Here is a 20580-nt window from a genome sequence, read left to right on the forward strand (position 1 = left end):
AAAATTAGTAAATACTATAATTAATCTAGCTTTAAGCTACTACTAAAAAAAAGTTAGTATATTTCTAGCTACCTAAGCCTAAAGAAAAAGAGACTATCTAGCTCCTTAAATAATTAAGAGAGTATCTAAATAAAGATTATAAATAAGATCTAGCTCTTAATAATATTTTAGAAAGTCTAGAAAAGGGCTATAATTATTATTTATTAATTATATTATCTAAATATACTTACTATTCTAGACTCTTATTTTACTATAATTAATTATATATCCTTAATATAAAAGAATTAAAAATAGAATTAATATATAAATATTATAAGAATATAATTATTAATTATTAAAATAAATTAAAAATTTATAAATTATTATTATAATTATATTACTAGCCTGAAATATTATAATTTATAAAATAATAAATTTATAATTACTATACTTATAAATAATCTATATCTTATTAAAATAAGTATTAAAATATACTTTATTCCTTACTTATACCTAAAGATTCCTAGAAAAATATATTTATTAATTTTATTATATATTTATTTTAAAACTTAAGCTTTAATACTATTATAGTAATAATTAACTAGTTAATAAAGTTTTAATACTATATTTCCTATAATAATACCTATAATATTAAGAAAGCTACCTATCTATTTTAAGATTATATTTAGAGATTTTATAAATTTTTTAAGTTTATTATATTTAATTAAGAATCCTAATTTATATTAATATTTTAAATATATTTAAACTATATTCTAAAGATAAAATTATTCTTATTTATTATTTATTATTCTAAAATTAATAGATAAACTAAATATATAAATACTATTTTAAAATAATATTTATAAGTTTATATTAATTACTTATAAAATAATTAAGTTAAATAATTATTTATAGTAAAATTTACTACTAATAATACTAGTTCTAAAATTACTAGATACTCCCTATTCTTTACTCTATATAGTTTTAATCCTTATATAAAATTTAAGCCTATCTTATCTAATTATTACTTATAAATTTATAATATCTACTAATTTACTCTAATTATAAAGTAGATATAAGAATATTACTATACTATTATAATTACTATTTAAGCCTGCTATAAATACTATATTAACTAGAAATACTACCTTATTAAATATTATATTAAGAACTAATTAATCTAATTAAATATTAAGAATATTATAATCTTATATTCCTAAAAAAAATTAAACTAGAAAAATCTAGGCCTCTTTTCTATTAAAAGGGTTATTAATTCTTATACTTATAAACTAGACCTATCTAAAAGTATAAAAATATATCTAGTATTTTATATTAAATTATTATACTTAATTATTAAAAATCTACTATCTAGATAAGAGAAGACTAAATCTCTATATATTAAAATTAATAATATTAAAGAATAGAAAATTAAGAAAATAGTTAACTTTTACTAGAATTACTATAATTAAAGTAGCTACTTATATTTAAAATATATTATTAAATAAATTAAATATTCTATTATTATTAAAATTTCTATTAACTATCTAGAAAATATAATTAAATATATTATTACTTATTATTACTATTACTCTAAAAAGCCTAGACCTTAGGAATACTTTACTAGAGCTTAGCCTAAGAAAAGGGATATTATTATAATATAGTTATATACCTATCTAATTAGATTCTACCTTAATTATCTACCTTTACTCCTATATTTAAGCTATATTGCTCCTAATCTTATTATAGCTCTTCAAGCTATATCCTTATTCTGACCTGATCCCTACCTGTTATACCTGTATGTAGATAGCCTGAATATACACCCTACTATTAGCTACACCTACTGCCCGCCTGCTCCCCATGACAATTATATAATAGAAGTTATATAGTAAAGACTAATATCTAGTAAAATAAAAAGGATGGCTAATATATAAGAATACTTAATAATTAATAAAAAATTTAAAAAATATATAAGATATTTTAAATAAATTTTACTAGATAAATAAAATATAAATAAAATACTAGTAAAATACTATAAATAAATAAAATATAAAAATAATAAATTAATTAAATAAGGAATTAAAAAAATTATAAAAATATATTAATAATACTATTCTTTCTTTTTTTCTTACTAGATTTTAAGGTTTAATAAAGGTATACTATAGGTATTAAGAAATCTTAAAGAAAATAATTTAATTTTATTATATAAAAATAGAAATAGTAAGTACTTATATTATAATATTAGTAAATTTCTAATTATTATAATTATTTTAAATCTTTTTATTATTATTCTTTAATTTTATTATACTACCCCTAACATACTATATATTAAGTAGGTAAAATAGGTTATAATTAATAAATTAAAGTAATCTCTCTAACTAGTCCTTAGTCTTAAGATAATAAATAAAAACTTAGGTAATATAAGTTTAACAAGCATAAGTTACTATACTTACTACCTTACTAGATATTACCTAAATCTTATCAAGACTAGTATATATAGATAGGATTATAGAGAAATACTTTTTATATAAGTAGGTATAATAAGTATACTATTATTCTAGATTTAGGCATATATAAGAATAAACTTCTATAGAGTTATTATTTATATATTATTAAGACTTTATATAATATAGGTAATATAGTATTTATATAATAGTAGACAAGCTAGTAGGAGTAACTAGAATAGCTAGAGTAGCTAGAGCCACAGTAGCAGTAGGAGTAACTAGAGCCAGCACAATGATAGGAGCTGGTATAATAATAGGAGCTAGCGCGATAGTAGGAGCTAGCGTGATAATAATAGCTAGAGTAACTAGAGTCACTGCAGTAGAAAAAGTAGAGGGAGAGATAGTAGAAATTATTATAATATTAGAAGTAGTTATAAAGAATAAGAGAAATATAGTCCTACTAAATAATAAAGTAGTAATAGCAGGAACTATAAAAAATATACTAGTAATAATAGGGATTATAGGTATTATAGTTAGTATAAGTATAAGAGGGTTTGCTGCAGGAGCCTATAAATAGTTAATATAATAGACCTGTATTACTAGAATAAAGGCACCTATAAAAGAAGAAATAATAGTAGCTAAATAGGCTTTCTTCTATAGGGATATAGCTAGTATAGTACTTAATAAAGAATACTTAAAAGGAGTTATAAGATCTATAATATAGTTAGCTATTACTATAATACTTAAGTAATAATAAACTACCTAGAATAATATATTAATTTATTAGAAGGGACTTTTTAAAATATAGATTAAGCTAAAAAATATATATATAAAGAAATATCTCCCTATAATATTTATACTATAATAATACCTTTACTTATTATTAATATATCTAGTAAACTATCTATTCCTATCTATTATTTAATTTAAAGTAAAATATAATATTATTTATATTTTATTTAATAAAGTATAATTAATAAAAATAGTATTATATATATTATTATTATCTCTAGTATTAAATAAAAAAGTAGATTATATTATACTAACTAGGACTAGCTCCTTTTTAGTAGGGTACTAAGCTAGATTAAGTATAGTATATACAGCGCGCGGATATGCTACTAAGGGGAAGGGAGATAATTATTATAGTAATTATATAATATATAATTACATGCTAAACTACATGCCTAGTAATTAAGGATAATTAGGAAAATAGTAATATTTAAGTTACCTATATTATACTAGTAACTTAACTAGATAATATAAATAATAATATAATAACCCCTAAAATACTAAGAGGCAAGTACTTTATTTTATTACTTCTAATACCTTTCTACTATCCTTATACTCTGTGTAGCTTTGCTTCCTTTACCAACACTACCCATACCCAAGCGCCTCACCAGTGAGACGCTTACAAAGGTATTACTATATAATAGGTAGTTATCTGAATCTTTAAGTTATAGAGTGAGTTTATTTATTCTTTTTAAATATTATAGGTATTAATCTACTTTAGTATAGTATTCTTTATTAAGGTTTATAAGGTACTGGGATAGCTAGGATACTATAAATATAATATCTGGTTATATTATAATTATTATATATATTATAGATCCTACCTTCTATTAATATTATTAGGTATATAAGTAAGATACTCTATCTTAATCTTTCTAGGGTACTATTTTTACTAATATAGGAATAGTATCTGGACCTTCCTTTCTATCTACTAGGTTAGTAATCTTATTAATATATACTAACTAATCTAGCTAGATAAGCCTATTCTCTCTATCCTAGGTAATCTCTATTCCTAGGAACTATTATAGGTCATTTCCTCCTATTATCTTAAACTAGTCCTAAAGCTCTTATATGGTAGCCTATATTTATACTAATAATTTTTAGTAATAGGCAAATATAATATTATCTATATAAAAAAATATCAGGATCCTACCTCTAGTAATATAATATAATTTATATAGGATAGGTTTATATTCTAGTAACTTTAGGACCTTTTAAAGAGTTATCTACTATAGGTAAGGGGACTATTTAAGTCTATATAATACTTTCTTTAGCTTTAATATTTTACCTAATTTTTAATATTCTAGAGGTATTTCTATATATATTTCCTTATTATTATCTATATTAATAAATATATTTATAATATTATATTACTTTAATTCTAGATTAAATTAGACTACTACTACTAGGAAGGTTTAGAGGAATCTTATTACTAGAATTATAGTATATAGGTCCTTTATTAAATTCTCTTATTAATCTTCTCTTATTACTAGGCGTGCTTTATATTTAGTTAGATTACTACCTTAATTACTTTTATATATATATACCTATTTATATTCTAGTATTTTTATATACTTAGATCTATCTATCTCTATCTATATTTTTATTATTTTATAGCTAGCTAGATAGTCCTATTCTACCTTTATGAATTCTTTAGATAGTAGGTAATTTTTGACTTAGTAGTATATCTTTAGAAGGGTTAGTAGCTAATCTAGGTAGGTCCTAATTAGACCCTCTAGTTACCTATTCTATTTTTATATTTCTGCCTTAGAAGCTAGTATTCTATCTTATTAAATAGTTATATTAACCTCCTTACCATGAATACTAATTTCCATGTAATTTAGTAGCTTTTATTTGGCTTAGTTTCTTCTTTAGTTTTGGCTATCTTATATTAGTAAGCACCTACCAATATTACTACTAACTATTCTAGGCTGCTACCTAGTAGTATTAGATAAGCCATTCACTTATTTATATTAGTATCCTTATCCTTATCCATAGCTTCAAGCACTAATCTTAATATTTAAACTAGATAATTAAGTAAGTTAAAATTACCTTCTAGAATATCTTCTATTATAGGATAATCTATATTTAATACTCCCTAGATTAGAATATAGGTTTTAACTTTAATATCTTTAATTATTTATTTAAATTTATTAATTTTAATTATTAGAAAATTATTCTTTATTACTTAAATAAATATATCTCTATCTCTTAAGAAGAATTCTTCCTTATTAAATATAATATTTCTTATATAGATAATCTTCCTTTCCTTTCTTAAATTCTATATTTAATAGATATTAGTAGATTTATATCCTACTATATATTCTATAAATATTCTTAGGTTAAATCTCTTTTTATACTTTACTATTATAGTTACTTATAATTTAATTATTATAAATACCTTATAACTATATACCTTTAGGTAAGCTTCTTAGAGTTTCTTATATTCTACTACTACTCTATCTTAGTAGGTAATATAGGTATAGAATTAGTTAATTAGTATTTTCTATCCTACCTAATATTTAGGTATTTAGTTATATAGATATATTATTATATAGATATATTTAGGCTATAAAAATATAGGTAGTTTTATTCCTTATCTTATTATACATGCCTTCTCTTTTATTATACTCCTTAAGTACTCTATACCTCTATTTTAGGCTAGTATATATAGAGCAGAGTAGTTAAGTCTTGCTCTTTTAGATTATATAAAGTCTTCTAACCATCCTTTTATCTTACTATCTAACTTAATTACTTAGGGTTTAATATTATATTACCTCTCTAGAAGGGTAAATAGATTAAGTAGGGTATTTTTAATTATCTTTATATATTAGTCTAAGAGGTAGTAGTCCTATATAAAACCTGACTATCTATCTATAACTAATAGTAGGGCTTAGTAGTTATCTATCCCTATTTTAAAATTATGAAAATTAATTACTAACTATAGATCTAGTCCTTCTATAATAATATAGTCCTTTTAATTAATTCTTTACTTTATTTTTATTATATTACAGGCATTATATTCTATTATAGTAGGTTCTCTAATTCTTACCTCCTTAATATTCTTAACTAGATAATCTAATACCTATAGTCCTGGATATCCAAGGTATAAATACTACTATTTTATATCTCTAATACTAGTAATAGTTTGGAATATTGCCTGGCCTATTATACTATATAGTTTACTATTATATTCTATTATAAATTAGCTATATTTTTTATTAAGATAGGCTGCTACTATACCTTTAGAGGTATAAAGTAGATTAGAGTTAGGATTATTCTTAAAATAGATACCTATTTAGTTTAGTAATATAAGTAATACTAGGTTATATACTATTTTTTTATAGTAAGTTATATTCTTAAGAATTATATAGCTATATTTTATATCTTTATCTCTTTAAGTTATAACCTATATACTAATATCTCTATATCTTATAATAAGTATTTTTAAGTCTCCTGCCTATATATAATTATCTTATATTAATTTTATATATTACTTAAATTAATATAAATTATTAAATATATAAATTAATAATCTTAAGTTAAGAATAATAAAGTACTATAATAGGTATAATATGTCATGGGGAGCAGGCGGGTAGTAGGTGTAGCTAATAGCAGGGTATATATTCAGGCTATCTACATATAGGTATAACAGGTAGGGGTTAGGTTAGGATAAGGATATAGCTTAAAGAGCTATAACAGGATTAGGGGTAATATAACTTAAATATAGGAGTAAAAGTAGATAATTAAAATAGAATCTAACTAAATAAATATATAATTATACTATAATAGTATCTTCTTTCTTAGGTTAAGCTCTAGTAAAGTATTTCTAAGGTCTAGGCTTTTTAAGGTAATAGTAATAATAAATAATAATATATTTAACTATATTTTCTAAGTAGCTAGTAAGAACTTTAGTAATAATAAAGTATTTAACTTACTTAATAATATATTTTAAATATAGGTAGCTATTTTAGTTATAATAATTTTAATAAAAATTAATTACTTCCTTAATCTTCTATTCTTTAATATTATTAACTTTAATATATAAAGATTTAATCTTTTTTTATTTAAATAATAGATCTTTAATAATTAAGTATAATAATTTAATATAAAATACTAGATATATTTTTATACTTTTAAGTAAGTCTAATTTATAAGTATAAGGGCTAATAATCCTTTTAATAGAGAAGGGACCTAGATTTTTCTAGTCTAATTTTTTTTAAGGATATAAGATTATAATATTCTTAATATTTAATTAAATTAATTAGCCCTTAATATAGTATCTAGCAGGGTAATATTTTTAATTAATATAATATTTATAGTAAGCTTAAGTAATAATTATAGTAATATAATAATATTCTTATATTTATTTTATAATTAGGGCAAATTAATAAATATTATAAATTTATAAATAATAATTAAATAGGATAGACTTAAATCTTATATAAAGGTTAAAATTATATAAAATAAAGAATAAAGAGTATCTAGTAATTTTAAAACTAGTATTATTAATAGTAAATTTTACTATAAATAATTATTTAATCTAATTATTTTATAAATAATTAATATAAATTTATAGATATTATTCTAAAATAATATTTATATATTTAATTTACTTATTAATCTTAAAATAATAAGTAATAAATAAAAATAATCTTATTTTTAAGATATAGTTTAAGTATATCTAGAATATTAATATAAACTAGAATCCTTAATTAAATATAATAAACTTAAAAAATCTATAAAATCTCTAAATATAGTCTTAAAATAGGTAGGTAGCTTCCTTAATATTATAGATACTATTATAAGGAATATAATATTAAAATTTTATTAACTAGTTAATTACTATTATAATAGTATTAAAATTTAAGCTTTAAAATAAATATATAATAAAATTAATAAATATATTTTTTTAGAAATTTTTAAATATAAGTAAGGAATAAAGTATATTTTAATATTTATTTTAATAGGATATAGATTATTTATAAGTATAGTAATTATAAATTTATTATTTTATAAACTATAATATTCTAGGCTAGTAATATAATTATAATAATAATTTATAAATCTTTAATCTATCTTAATAATTAATAACTATATTCTTATAATATTTATATATTAGTTCTATTTTTAATTCTTTTATATTAGGGATATATAATTAATTATAGTAAAATAAGAATCTAGAATAATAAGTATACTTAAATAATATAATTAATAAATAATAATTATAGCCCTTTTTTAGATTTTTTAAAATATTATTAAGGGCTAGATCTTATTTATAATCTTTATCTAGGCACTCTTTTAATTATTTAAAAAATTAGATAGTCTCTTCTTCTTTAAACTTAAATAACTAGAAATATACTAACTTTTTTCTAGTAGTAGCTTAGAACTAGATTAATTATAATATTTACTAGCTTTATAACTTCTCTAAGTATTTAGATAGAAAATTTATTAAATTTTTTTTTTTTAATATTATTTAACTCTAGTATAGTAAGTATTTATTCCCCTTCTTAAGGAGATCTTATAACCTTCTAGTTAAATTATCTAGTTTTATCTTATACTTGCTTGAGTAATAATTAATTATAAAGTTAAAGTAAAATAGAAATTTAAATTATTAGACTTATTATTAATTTAATATTTTAATTATTATAAAATACTCTAAATTTTTATAATTAATTATAATCTTAATTAGATACTAGTATCCTTTTAGTTTTAGAATCTATTTTTTTAAATAATAAATAATTACTAGTAACTTCTTATTATATATTTTATAATTATACTTAATTAGAGTTATTTTCTTTAAATAAAATCTTATTAAATATAAAATTTTATTATTATTATATTATAATAATACTCTAGTAGATATAAAGTCTAAGATATTAATTTTTAAAATAGTTAGTTAATCCTAATTAAAGAATCTTAATATTAATTTCTTAATAAATTCTACTTTTAGTATTTTAAAAATAATCTAGTAAGTTAGAGTTTATAAAAATAAGGTTCCTTTTTTCTTTAAGGTAGTAATAAGTACAAGGATCTATAAGAATCCTTTAATAAAATATTAGTAAAATCTAGTAAATCTTATAAAATTCTTAATATTAATAATTATCTTAAGTAGCTTCTAATCTACTATTATCTTAATTTTCTTAAGATCTATATAAGTACCTTTTCTTCTAATAATAATATTTAGGAACTTAACTTCTAGCTAGTAAAATTTATACTTAAATATCTTTATATATAGATTATTATTTTTTAGGATTTATAATATTTACCTTAAATATTTAATATATTCTTTTCTTATATAACTATAAATTAGGATATTATCTAGAAATATATTATAAAATATATTTATATATTATTATAAGATATTATTTATAAAATATTAGAAAGTAACTAGAGTACTAGTTAGGCTAAATAATATAACTAAAAACTTATATAGTCTAAAATAGGTTTAAAAAGTAATTAAGTACTCTAACCCTTTCTTAATATAAATATTATTAAAGGTAGTTACTAGATTAATTTTAGAAAAGTATTATATTTCTTATAAGTTATTTAAGATTTCTTTAATTAGGGGTAATAAATAATAGTCCTTAACTAATATAATATTTAATTCTTAATAATCTATATATAGATAGAGGCTATCTCTAGGTTTATTAATAAATAGAATAAGAAAAATAATTAAAAATAAGCTAGAATATATAAAATCTTTTTTTAAATTTTCTTCTAGCTATTTCTTTAGAGTAATTAATTATACTTATAATATTAAATATAATTTACTAAATAAGGGCTATTTTTCTTCTTAAATCTTAATATTATAATTATATAATTAATATAATAATAGCTTTTCTACTTCTTAAAGATTAAATATATCTTAAAAATCTTATAATTCTAGGAAAAGTATAGATAATAATTTAAGACTAGTATCTTTATATTTTAATTTTTTATTAACTTTATTTAATAAGGTCTAGTATAATTTCTATACTAAATAGTAAGTATATATAGCTAGTACTCTTAGGGATATTTAGTATATTTCTATAAATATAGAAAGTTTTAACTCTAGTAATTTTTCTTATTAATTTAGTTACTTAGGTTAATTTTTTTAGAAGATATTTATTAAGGCCCTTACTTTTATAAGCTTAAGAGATATATTATAGTATTTATAGTAATATTAATTATTAAATATAGCTATTTAATTAGAGAAATATATCTTTAGATTATATATAATAAGCTAGGCTAGTTCTAGGATAATTAAGTAGTAGAAGAAATAGGTAATATAAAAGATAGATTTTTAATTATAATAATTATTTAATAATAAGTTAGCCTTTATATAATAAGTTACTATACCTTTTTCTACCTCCTTACTATAGAAGCTAGATAAGAATATTAAATAAAGAAGTAAAATAATTTTTAATTTATATATTTTTACTTATTAGTAATTTATAAAGTTAATTTTTTTAATTCTAGAATTAATTATAATATAAGTTAGTATTTTTAGATTTTCTTAATATAATTATACCTACTATACTATTAGATTAGCATGTATATAATAGGGATTAGAGAAGTTAGTTAATTTAATAATAATATAGAATAAATAGAATAATATATCTAGTAGTAAGGGCTTCTATATATATTCTAGTACTAGATAGTAATTATAATTAGATAAACTCTATTTTCTAAGTTAGGCAGGATATTAAGAAAGTATAGTTAATTAGGTTTTTCTAGAGTAATAAGATAGTTATTTTAAGCTATAATATAAAGAGTAGGTAATACTATAGTAAAGATTAGACTAGAATAGTATACTAGTATATTTATTTATTTTTAGATTTATATAGAGTATTAATTAGATAAAGGGTAGTTCTTTATATAGTATACTTTATCTCTATAGTAGAAGTATTTCTTATACTTATATTATCCTTCCCTAGGGGAGTATAATATATAGCAGGCATGAAATAAATCTATAATATTTAAATTTTTTCTAAGTATAGGGGGTATAACTAGGTAATTAGGTAGGATAAAACTAGGGAGATTCCTTAATACTACTAGACTAGAGTAATAGGAACTAGATATTAAGCAAGAATAGGATACTTATAGCTAGTATTAGTAATAGTAGTTTTCTAGTAACTAGAGGTAGTTAGTATATTCTTAAAAATTTTAGAATAAGGTAGGATTATAAAGTAATATATTTTAAAATTTAACTAAAATATTTTAGATTAAAAAAAATATTAAAAAGTTATTAAATATTTCTCTTTCTAAAATAAGGTAATAAAACTTTATAAAGTAAATATTAAAATTTAAATTTCTTTATTTCTAATTATAGAGATAGTTTTAAATATTTTAAACTTAATTAAGATCTCTAAATATTATTTTTAAATAATTAAGTAAATTAAAATAGTCTAGGAACTAAAAAATATTAAGTCTTATTTTAGGTAGGATTAGTTTATAAGCCTTTCTAGTTAGATATCCTACTATATAGGTTAATTAGGCTTTAGTAGCTAGGAAATAGTCTAGGTTAGTATCTATTTTACTATAAATTTATTATATAAAATAATAAAGATTAAAATAAATATTATTAAATTCTTATAAGTTAGGGAGTTTCTTACTAAGATAAATATTAAAAAGAAGGCTAGTAAAAATAAATATAGATATTTTTATTATATTAGTTACTATAGCTTTAGTAAGAAAAGTATATTTAATAGGAGTAGGGATAATAATAGAAATAAATATAATAAAAATAATAATAATTTATAATATAGTAAATATATATTTAGACTTAATTAATTTTTATTAAATTATTTTTAATTCTTCTTTCTAGTATAGTATTACTCTTTTCTTCTTAACTAGCTCTAGGCTAGCTTTATTAACTTAATTTTAAAGAGTATAAATCTTCTCCTTTAGGAAATTAATATATCTATTATAGGATCTAAGATAAATAATCTAAGTAGTAAGATTATTAATAATATAGCTTATAAACTTCTTAATTAAATCTATAATTAGGAGTAGTTTAGGTTATTTTAATATACTAGTAATAATTATACCTAGAGTAGGAGCTATATAATATTATAGAAAGTAGATAGATAGTAAGTATAGTTAATAGTAGGGTATATATTTAGGCTATCTATATATAGGTATAACAGGTAGAAGTCAGGTTAAAACAAGAATATAGCTTAAAGAGCTATAATAGGATTAAGGGCAATATGGCTTAAATACAGGAGTAGAGGTGGACAGTTAGGGCAGAATCTAACCAGATAGGTACATGGCTACACCATGACATAATATAGTTTTAAATTAAGTATTAAATAAAGTTTTAACTTTATCTTTATTCCTACTTTTTATTTAACCTACTTTTTAATTATTTCTTTCTTCTAGTTATTTTAGATCTTATTTATTTTATTCTTATTTCTTTACTATCTTTTTAACTAGGGCCTTATTTATCTTAAGTTATATATTAACTAGCTTCTTTATTATACTTCTTTCTTTAAAGTCCTTGGGTACCTTTTTTAGGAATAAATAAAAATATTATATTTATTTATACCTTTAAGAATATATATTATATATAATTAATATAAGTTTTTAGAAGTACTTCTTTTAAAGTCTATTTTTTCTATATTATTATATCTATACTTATATTTTATTTCCTTATCTTATAGTAAGGATATTTCTTTATTACTAGTTATATCTATTATATCTTTAGTAATAAATATTAGTCTAAAAGCCCCTCTACTAGTCTTACTATACTACTACAGGAATATATTAATAGTATTATAGAAGTTATTTACTATAGTATAGAATAATAATATTCCTGCTAATATCTCCTTCTTATAGTCTGATTAATAAGATATAATCTAGAATAAAGCTAGATAATATATTATATTTAGGAAGTCTTTTATCTAGTCTAGTAATAATATTATAACTTTAAGATTTACTTTAATTACCTGTTAAATAATAAATTCCTAATTATTTAATTAACTAACTAGATTATCTTTTAGGGGTTAGATTACCTATATATAGGTATTATAAACTATATTTTAAATTTATCTCTAGTTAATTACTATATACTCTTTTAATTTGAGGTACTACTTCTCTAGGATTTTTATTAGCTTATAGTAAAAATAGTAGATCTTTAAGAAAATAGTATATTAGATTTATTCTTTTAATTTCTTAAATTCTATATTCTAATAATTATACTTATCTATTTCTATTTTATAGAGTACTATTTTAAAATTAAAGTCTTGTAATAATACTATAGAACTTCTAGTATTATTTACTAGTAGAGTCTCTCTACTATCCCTAATTAATCTAGTAGGTTATTATAGATAACTCTTACTACTTTTTATTATTTCCTATAGATAGTTGTCTCTCGCCCATGCTTTAAATAAAGATTACTATATTAGTTAATCTTCCTGCTTAGTAAGTCTTATTATATTATCTTTATTATTAGTAGTTAGAGATATTATGCTTAGTATTTTACTAATTAGTAGGTTTGGTAGGGGTTGTTAGTATTTTAATAATTAGTAGGTTTTAATAGAGGTTATTAGTATAGATTCACGTGCTTTGAGCAAATATAAGACTCTTAATTATTAGATATATAATAATCCTAGGGGTAGCTTAATAGAAGCAGGTGATTGGATATATTGTTGTGTGTGTCTGTTAGGAGGTTGTGTGCTTGCCTAAGGCCTTAATATAGGGTAATAACCCCCCTTTGCTTACTAAGTACATCACGAGATACCCCTTCAATTCAACAATTTGATAATGTCTGCTGATTCCTCTGGTAGGTGTATCGTATAGTTATGGGTAACTTAGGGTTGATTTACAAGTACTGACTAAATAACTCAAGGACTCTCTCTCTCTCTCTCTCTCCCTCCCTCTCTCTCTCTCTGTGTGTGTGTGTTAAATATCTGAGGACATGTTGGATATATCGGATGGAAGAGCTATAAACACCTATACTGACGTTGCTTCAAGACAACATAGTATAAACTACCAGGAGATTGATGGAGTAAGAAAACACAATGGGAAATGTATATCTGTTGCCTATTTCAGGTTCCATCCATCCATCATCATGGGCATACGTCAGTGCAAGTAGTTAACTATTCCGTATGGCGTGGAGTGCATTCGGGTAGTGGATCACGATAATGATCTGATCAAATCGGTTTGGTTCGCATGGAAGGACATGGAAGCCTCATCTTATCATCATATCAAATATCGACCTTATACCTAGATAGTTCCTCTGATATAGAAATACATACTCGGGAGTCTAAGCCAGCGCCAGAATACCTGTGTCCATAATGACGCGAAATAGGAAATTAATTGACCTTCTCTTCTTTTCTTCTCTTCCCTCGTAGATACCTACTACTGGGCATGTATACGGCGATGACCACTAACCGGTAAGTTCCGGGTACTAGTATACTCCGTACTCTCCACTCGACTGATAACTTGCCACGCAATTGGAATTCCATGAAGTTAATTCGATCCATTTTCTGGTGACTTGGATCCGAGCCGGAATTGTGGAAGCGAGTACATCTCGGTCCCGAGGTTTCAGCTGCGAATGGCGTCATGACTCAGGAGGCAAACAGTGATTGGGGCCCTATCTAATTTTTGGAATGCAATTCGTATTGAAGTCTATTCCGTCTATCCTTTGGTCGTGTTGTCTAGTCTAGTAAAACCGTATAACGGTAAAAAGTTACAGGTGAGGTAGGAAAGATGTTGTTTGTTAAACCACTCATAACAGCATGTGTCCGATGTTCCTTGCATCATGACCACATTAGTTAAAAAAAGTGAAAGTAAGATTGAAAAGTCCGGTCCACAATCTAAAAAAACATAAACCAAGAAAAGAAAAAAAAAAAAAAACGAAATCCGTTCACTCGCACACTGGATGGGTGGCAGCGAAGGACAGTGGATATCTGTAGTCCAAACCCGTAACCCGTAATAAGTTAAAAAAAAAATGCGTATCCGTCTAACATGATAGGAAATTTGATATGTATGTGTGGTTTAAAGAACCAAACGCCAGCATGGGTCTTTTCTTCTTTTCTTCTCTCTCTTTTTTTTTTTTTCAATTTGGTCCAACCGCTTATTCGACAGCAGAAGTGCTGTTGCCATGCAGCACAGGGTTGACCTTGGGGTTCCACTTCATCTTGAATTCCTGGCCGAGTTCCTTACGAACGGCAGCCTTGACAGCCTCAAGAACGTTGGGGAAAACACCAAAGTTGGCAGGGTTGTTGTCGTCGTTCACCTCACCCTGGAAGACACCGGTGCGAACTAGGCAGGTGTTCCACCCGTACATGTTTCCACCGCAGATATCGGAGGCTGGGTTGTCACCGACCATGTAGATGTTTTGGGGCAGGCGGTTCTCGTTGTGGATCTGCTCCATCCAAGAGCGGAGCACTTCATCGGCGTAAGTGTAGGTAGCACGCTCGGGCTTACCGTAAACGACACGCTCCAGGTCGACACCAGTGATAGCCTTGTACTGGGCTTCGATAGAGATACGGAAAGCACCCTGGGTGAGACGGGGGGGCCCCTTGTGGTCAGTAGGGAAGACCAAGTCACCCTGGGAGAAGTAGACGGGGATGCGGGAGGCAATAGGGTCCTTGGCACGGGTCAAGAGCTTTCCATCCTCAGCGAGCAGGAGATCCATGATTAGCTGGAAATCGGTGGCGTAGTCGCGGGAATCGGCAAAGACCAAGATGGCATCGAACTTGACCTTGGAGAAGTCACGGGGCTTAGCCTCCGCGCGGTCTTCCTCCGAGAAACACCTCCAGGGGGAGATGGTGGGGTCCCAGGCCAGGATATCCTTGGGGTGGACGACGTTCTTGAAACCGTAGTTTTCCGCAACCTCACGAACCTTCTGGCCCTCACCACCGCAAACCAGAACAGTGTCGTAGTACTCGGACAATGCCTGCATTGGAGTGTGCGACTGGATGAACTGGTCGGTAGAGATGGGAGTGTCAAGGACCTCAGAGAGCTGCTTGCAGCGGTCTGTCTCAGTCTTACCACCACCATTGGTGAGCAGGATGTAGGGGATCTTAATGCCCAGCTCATTATCACCGTTGAGCATTCTGAGCGCTTCCTTGGCCTCTTCAATGGGCTCGTTGCCGTGAGCCAGCACACCATCGATGTCAAAAGCAAAGGCCATGTTCTTGGCAGCGGCGACCTTCTCCTTGGACATATCCTGGACCTGAGAGGCCAGGATATCACGAGAGACAGTGGCCCCATCAGCCACGTAGGCAGAGGACAGGCGAGAGATACGGGGAGAGCGGGGGATAGGGAGAGAAGTGCCAAAAGAGTTGCGAGAACCCCGACGATCCCTTGTAGAGGGAGCCAGGCTCAGATTGTGCATGTACTGCGCAGCATCGCTAATGGAGCTTCTGGTGGCAGGGATTTCAATGGTGCTACCCGCATCGTGAGGAATAGGCAGAGAGCCGGCAACACTGCCACGATCTCTGGGAGAACGGGTGTCTGGGGCAACGGTACTGGCATCAGGGACGGTAGTAGGGGCGTCCACGCCAAAATCAGCATCGTCAAAGCGAGGCATGGTGGATGATGAACTGAACGGGGTACAGTAGGGAAGAAGAAGAAGTTTAGCAAGGGAGAAACCACTGGAGAGGAGGGGAGAGATAAAACAAAAAAGGTGATATCACACAGGCAAGCTAGTAGTAGTAAACGGGTAGCTTCACCTCTGGAGGATTGAAAGGATAGAGGAGAAGAAAGAGAAGAGTTAGATGAGAGAAAGACATGGTACAAACAGGGGGACATCCCGATAATAAATATACCAGTGGCGGTCTAATCACCAACAAAAGTCCAAGAGGAGAGACACAGAGAGAGTCTTTTCCCTGCGTGCAGCCATTATTCACACCAGGCTCCACCCGAGGGGGGGGCGTATCAATGGATCATTCCAGGTAGGAATCCTCGTCATGATTTACGTAGGATTTGATTAGTCCAGCGAGCTTGGTATCTCTCCATCTTTATCCACCAAGGCGGGTCAGTGACTGGATCTGCCTCCTGTGGCTGCAGTGTGGCATCTGAAGCTGGGAAGGAGGAGAGAGAGAGGTGAGGTTTTGACGGCGCCAGTTCCAGTAATTAAGGTATAAGACCCTGTATTACCTTTTTTTATTATTCTTTTATCAATCCAGTTTTTTTTTTTTTTTCTTCTTTATCAGTCTCTACTGAGCATATTTTATGATAATATTTTCTCATTTTATCTTTCTAGATAAGAGAGTAGATTATGCCGATATTCTTCTCTCTAATAGAAACTTATCAAAAGAGAGATGATAGATGATCATCTCCTAGATTGAAAACTCGCAAAGTTAATTTTTTATAAAATACACTGAAAATTACAGCGAACCCACTGGACATGAAATCTCTCGGACCAACATGGAGCCAATCTTGTTGATGATTGGCTGCAGAGAATTTCTCCCAGGGATACAACCAGAGATCGATGGAGCCGATGACGATCAAGAGCGGGCGAATTGTGAGCGGGTCAAACGCTCGTGCCGTTTCGAGACATGATGTCATCAAATCCATTTCGATTTGATTTGAATTTTCGGATAATAATATGAATTGAATTGAATTTACCTATACAGAGTTACGAGTATATCGTTACGGAATTATAGCATATACATAATATAATATACCTAGGTACGACTGTGACCTCCTCCTCTCTCCCCTCTTCTGCCACGCCGCTTTCCCCCTCTACCCCACCAAGCTTTTCATCACCCATTAGCTTCACAACTCTTCTTTCTTGCCATCATTTTCTTCCTTTCCTCTCCTCCTTCTACATTTTCTCTTACTCCAACCTCTCAACTCCTCAGTTCCTTTTTTTCTCTACACAATGTCGTCCGGACAGACTTTTACCCTGAACAACGGTGTCAAGATCCCAGGTGTGGGGTTCGGTACCTTTGCCGATGAGGGGGCCAAAGGCGAAACCTACAAGGCCGTGACAAAGGCTCTCCAGGTTGGATACAGACACTTGGACTGTGCTTGGTTCTATCTCAACGAGGACGAGGTTGGTGATGCTGTTCGCGACTTTCTCAACGAGACTCCCTCTGTCAAGCGTGAGGACATCTTCATCACTACCAAGGTCTGGAACCACCTCCATCGCCCCGAAGATATCGCCTGGTCCATTCAGAACTCTTTGGACAAGCTCAAGACCACCTACATTGATCTCTTCCTCATCCATTGGCCCATTGCTGCGGAGAAGGATGGCCAGGATGGACCCAAGATTGGCCCTGACGGCAAGGTAATAATTTCTTGATGACCCTAAAGCTTCAAAGAAGAAGAAAGAAAAAAAAAAAAAAAAAAAAAGCTAATAGAGGCATATATAGTACGTGATTCTCAAGGACCTGACCGAAAACCCTCAACCCACTTGGGAAGCCATGGAGAAGGCCTACGCAGAAGGCAAGACACGCGCCATTGGTGTCTCCAACTGGACAGTCGAAGGCCTGGAGAAGCTGCTCAAGTTCGCTAAGGTCAAGCCTCAGGTGAACCAGGTCGAAATCCACCCCTTCCTGCCCAACACCGAGCTTGTTGACTACTGCTTCAAGAACGATATCCTGCCCGAGGCCTACTCCCCTCTGGGCTCGCAGAACCAGGTTCCAACCACTGGCGAGAGGGTCAGCGAGAACGCCACCCTCAAGGCTATTGCAGAGAAGGGCGGAAACACATTGGCACAGGTGCTCATTGCCTGGGGCCTGCGTCGCGGCTACGTGGTGCTCCCCAAGAGCTCCAACCCTGCTCGTATCGAGTCCAACTTCAAGAGCATCAGCCTGACTGATGCCGACTTTGCCGCTGTCAACAAGGTCGCTGAAGGTCGCCACTTCCGTTTCGTCAACATGAAGGATACCTTTGGTTACGACGTGTGGCCGGAGGAGTCTGCAAAGCAGATGTCCGTTTAAAACAAAATTTTAATGCCATTTTTTACCTTTATTATTCTTTTTCTTATATTTTCTTTACCTTTTATTTTCTTTTTTATTTTCTTTCTTTTTTTTTTTTTTTTTTTTTTTTTTTTTTCAATATTGGGCTTTGGTTATTCCCATTTGGGGTTGGCAAAGCGGTGGCAAGCAAGTGAGATATTCCCATTTATGCAGGTCATAGAGCAAATGGAGACACTTCTTACCGCAGCCACCTGTCTTCGGTTTCCCTCAATATAGCAAGAGAGCATGTGCGGATGGGATAGCCGAACTCAGGTACCAACGCGGTCTACCAGGACATTCATGATACCGAAGGAAGGATTGGAATGTAACATGGATAGAAAGAAATCTACACCCTAATAGATGTTGCCATGGGCGTCCAAGTTACTTTGCTGTTACACTGTACTACTTCTGGTATCACCGTATCAGAACAAAGATGCGAAAAAAAAAAAAAAAATTGGCTAACAAGAGAAAATACAGGAAAATAAAGAAATGAAACCAAATAAAACCCACTCATGAACCAAAGGACCTAGGAACCAATAGCAGAACAGAAAGGAAAGGAAATGAAACATTGTATGAAGCTTGATGGCACCATCCCAGGACTGCGTACTAATAATGTTAGGTGGTTAGTTCTGTTTACCTATTGTCGGCAAACAGTGGAGTCGGAGGACTGTCCTCCTAATGTGACATGACGTAACTTCTGTGCTCTACAGAAAGGAAGGACAAGAAGGAAATTAATTAATTACAGAGTACTCCGTCCCCCCCTGCCTTTGAATCGAAGTTGGGAACTTTGATATACATAACTTATCCTGTACTTCTGTAGTAGTTATAGGCCAAGATGAGGGAACCCATCTTATCTAAATTAAGCCTTAATTATTAAGGTTACTTCCAAAAAAAAAAAAAAAACCTTGCCTTGCCTTGCCTTGACCATACTTTTCCACAGCTCTTCATCCCTACAACACTGCTTCCACTACACGTTACAAGATACTAGATAGTTAGTTAGAGGAACCGGAATAGGAATAATTCCAATCCGGAGATCACGGAGCCCGTCGTATCGGAATAATTCGGAATTGGCCAAGTCCCGGTGGGCAAATCCGGAAAAGCCCTAGCAGTGGTCTATCCCGGATAGGTATGGTGCGGTGGATCTCGTAGGTCCTTTGCGACATACCCTAACCCTACCTGAGTATGTGTACATCTGCTAGGTAGACTATGTACGTGCAAGTCAGTACCTAGGCACGGAGAACGGAGGACTAAAGTACTGTACTCTAGAGGACGTGCCTAATCGGTGCGTTGGTTTTGCTTTGTAGTGGAGATAGATAGATAGATAGATAGATAGATAGGTAGGTAGCTATTACAGAGAGAGAGATGCCCAGAACTTACGAGCACAGGACTCAAAGGGAGCTGATTGTACTCCATACTAGTATATTATCTTGCTTCAAAGGATTATGGAGCACTACTTGGCTTTGCAATGGATG

At 28.3% G+C, this 20580-nt stretch overlaps 2 protein-coding genes across 2 annotated transcripts; one reads left to right on the forward strand and one right to left on the reverse strand.

Moving 5' to 3' along the window:
- Window positions 1-15122: 15122 nt before the first annotated feature.
- P175DRAFT_0504227 (phosphatidyl synthase) lies at window positions 15123-17217 on the reverse strand. The gene has a single exon (XM_040897809.1). It carries the CDS (start codon window positions 16729-16731, stop codon window positions 15271-15273), a length of 1461 nt encoding a protein of 486 aa, XP_040749695.1. The 5' UTR covers window positions 16732-17217; the 3' UTR covers window positions 15123-15270.
- Window positions 17218-17840: 623 nt separating this feature from the next.
- Window positions 17841-19205, forward strand: gldB (putative glycerol dehydrogenase (GldB)). Its single transcript, XM_040894866.1, has 2 exons — window positions 17841-18435; window positions 18521-19205. Exons 1-2 carry the CDS (start codon window positions 18028-18030, stop codon window positions 19088-19090), a joined length of 978 nt encoding a protein of 325 aa, XP_040749696.1. The 5' UTR covers window positions 17841-18027; the 3' UTR covers window positions 19091-19205.
- The last annotated feature ends 1375 nt before the right edge of the window (window positions 19206-20580 follow it).

Source organism: Aspergillus ochraceoroseus (assembly GCF_002846915.1).
Source record: "Aspergillus ochraceoroseus IBT 24754 chromosome Unknown P175scaffold_8, whole genome shotgun sequence".
In the NCBI taxonomy this organism is placed as follows: domain Eukaryota; kingdom Fungi; phylum Ascomycota; class Eurotiomycetes; order Eurotiales; family Aspergillaceae; genus Aspergillus; species Aspergillus ochraceoroseus.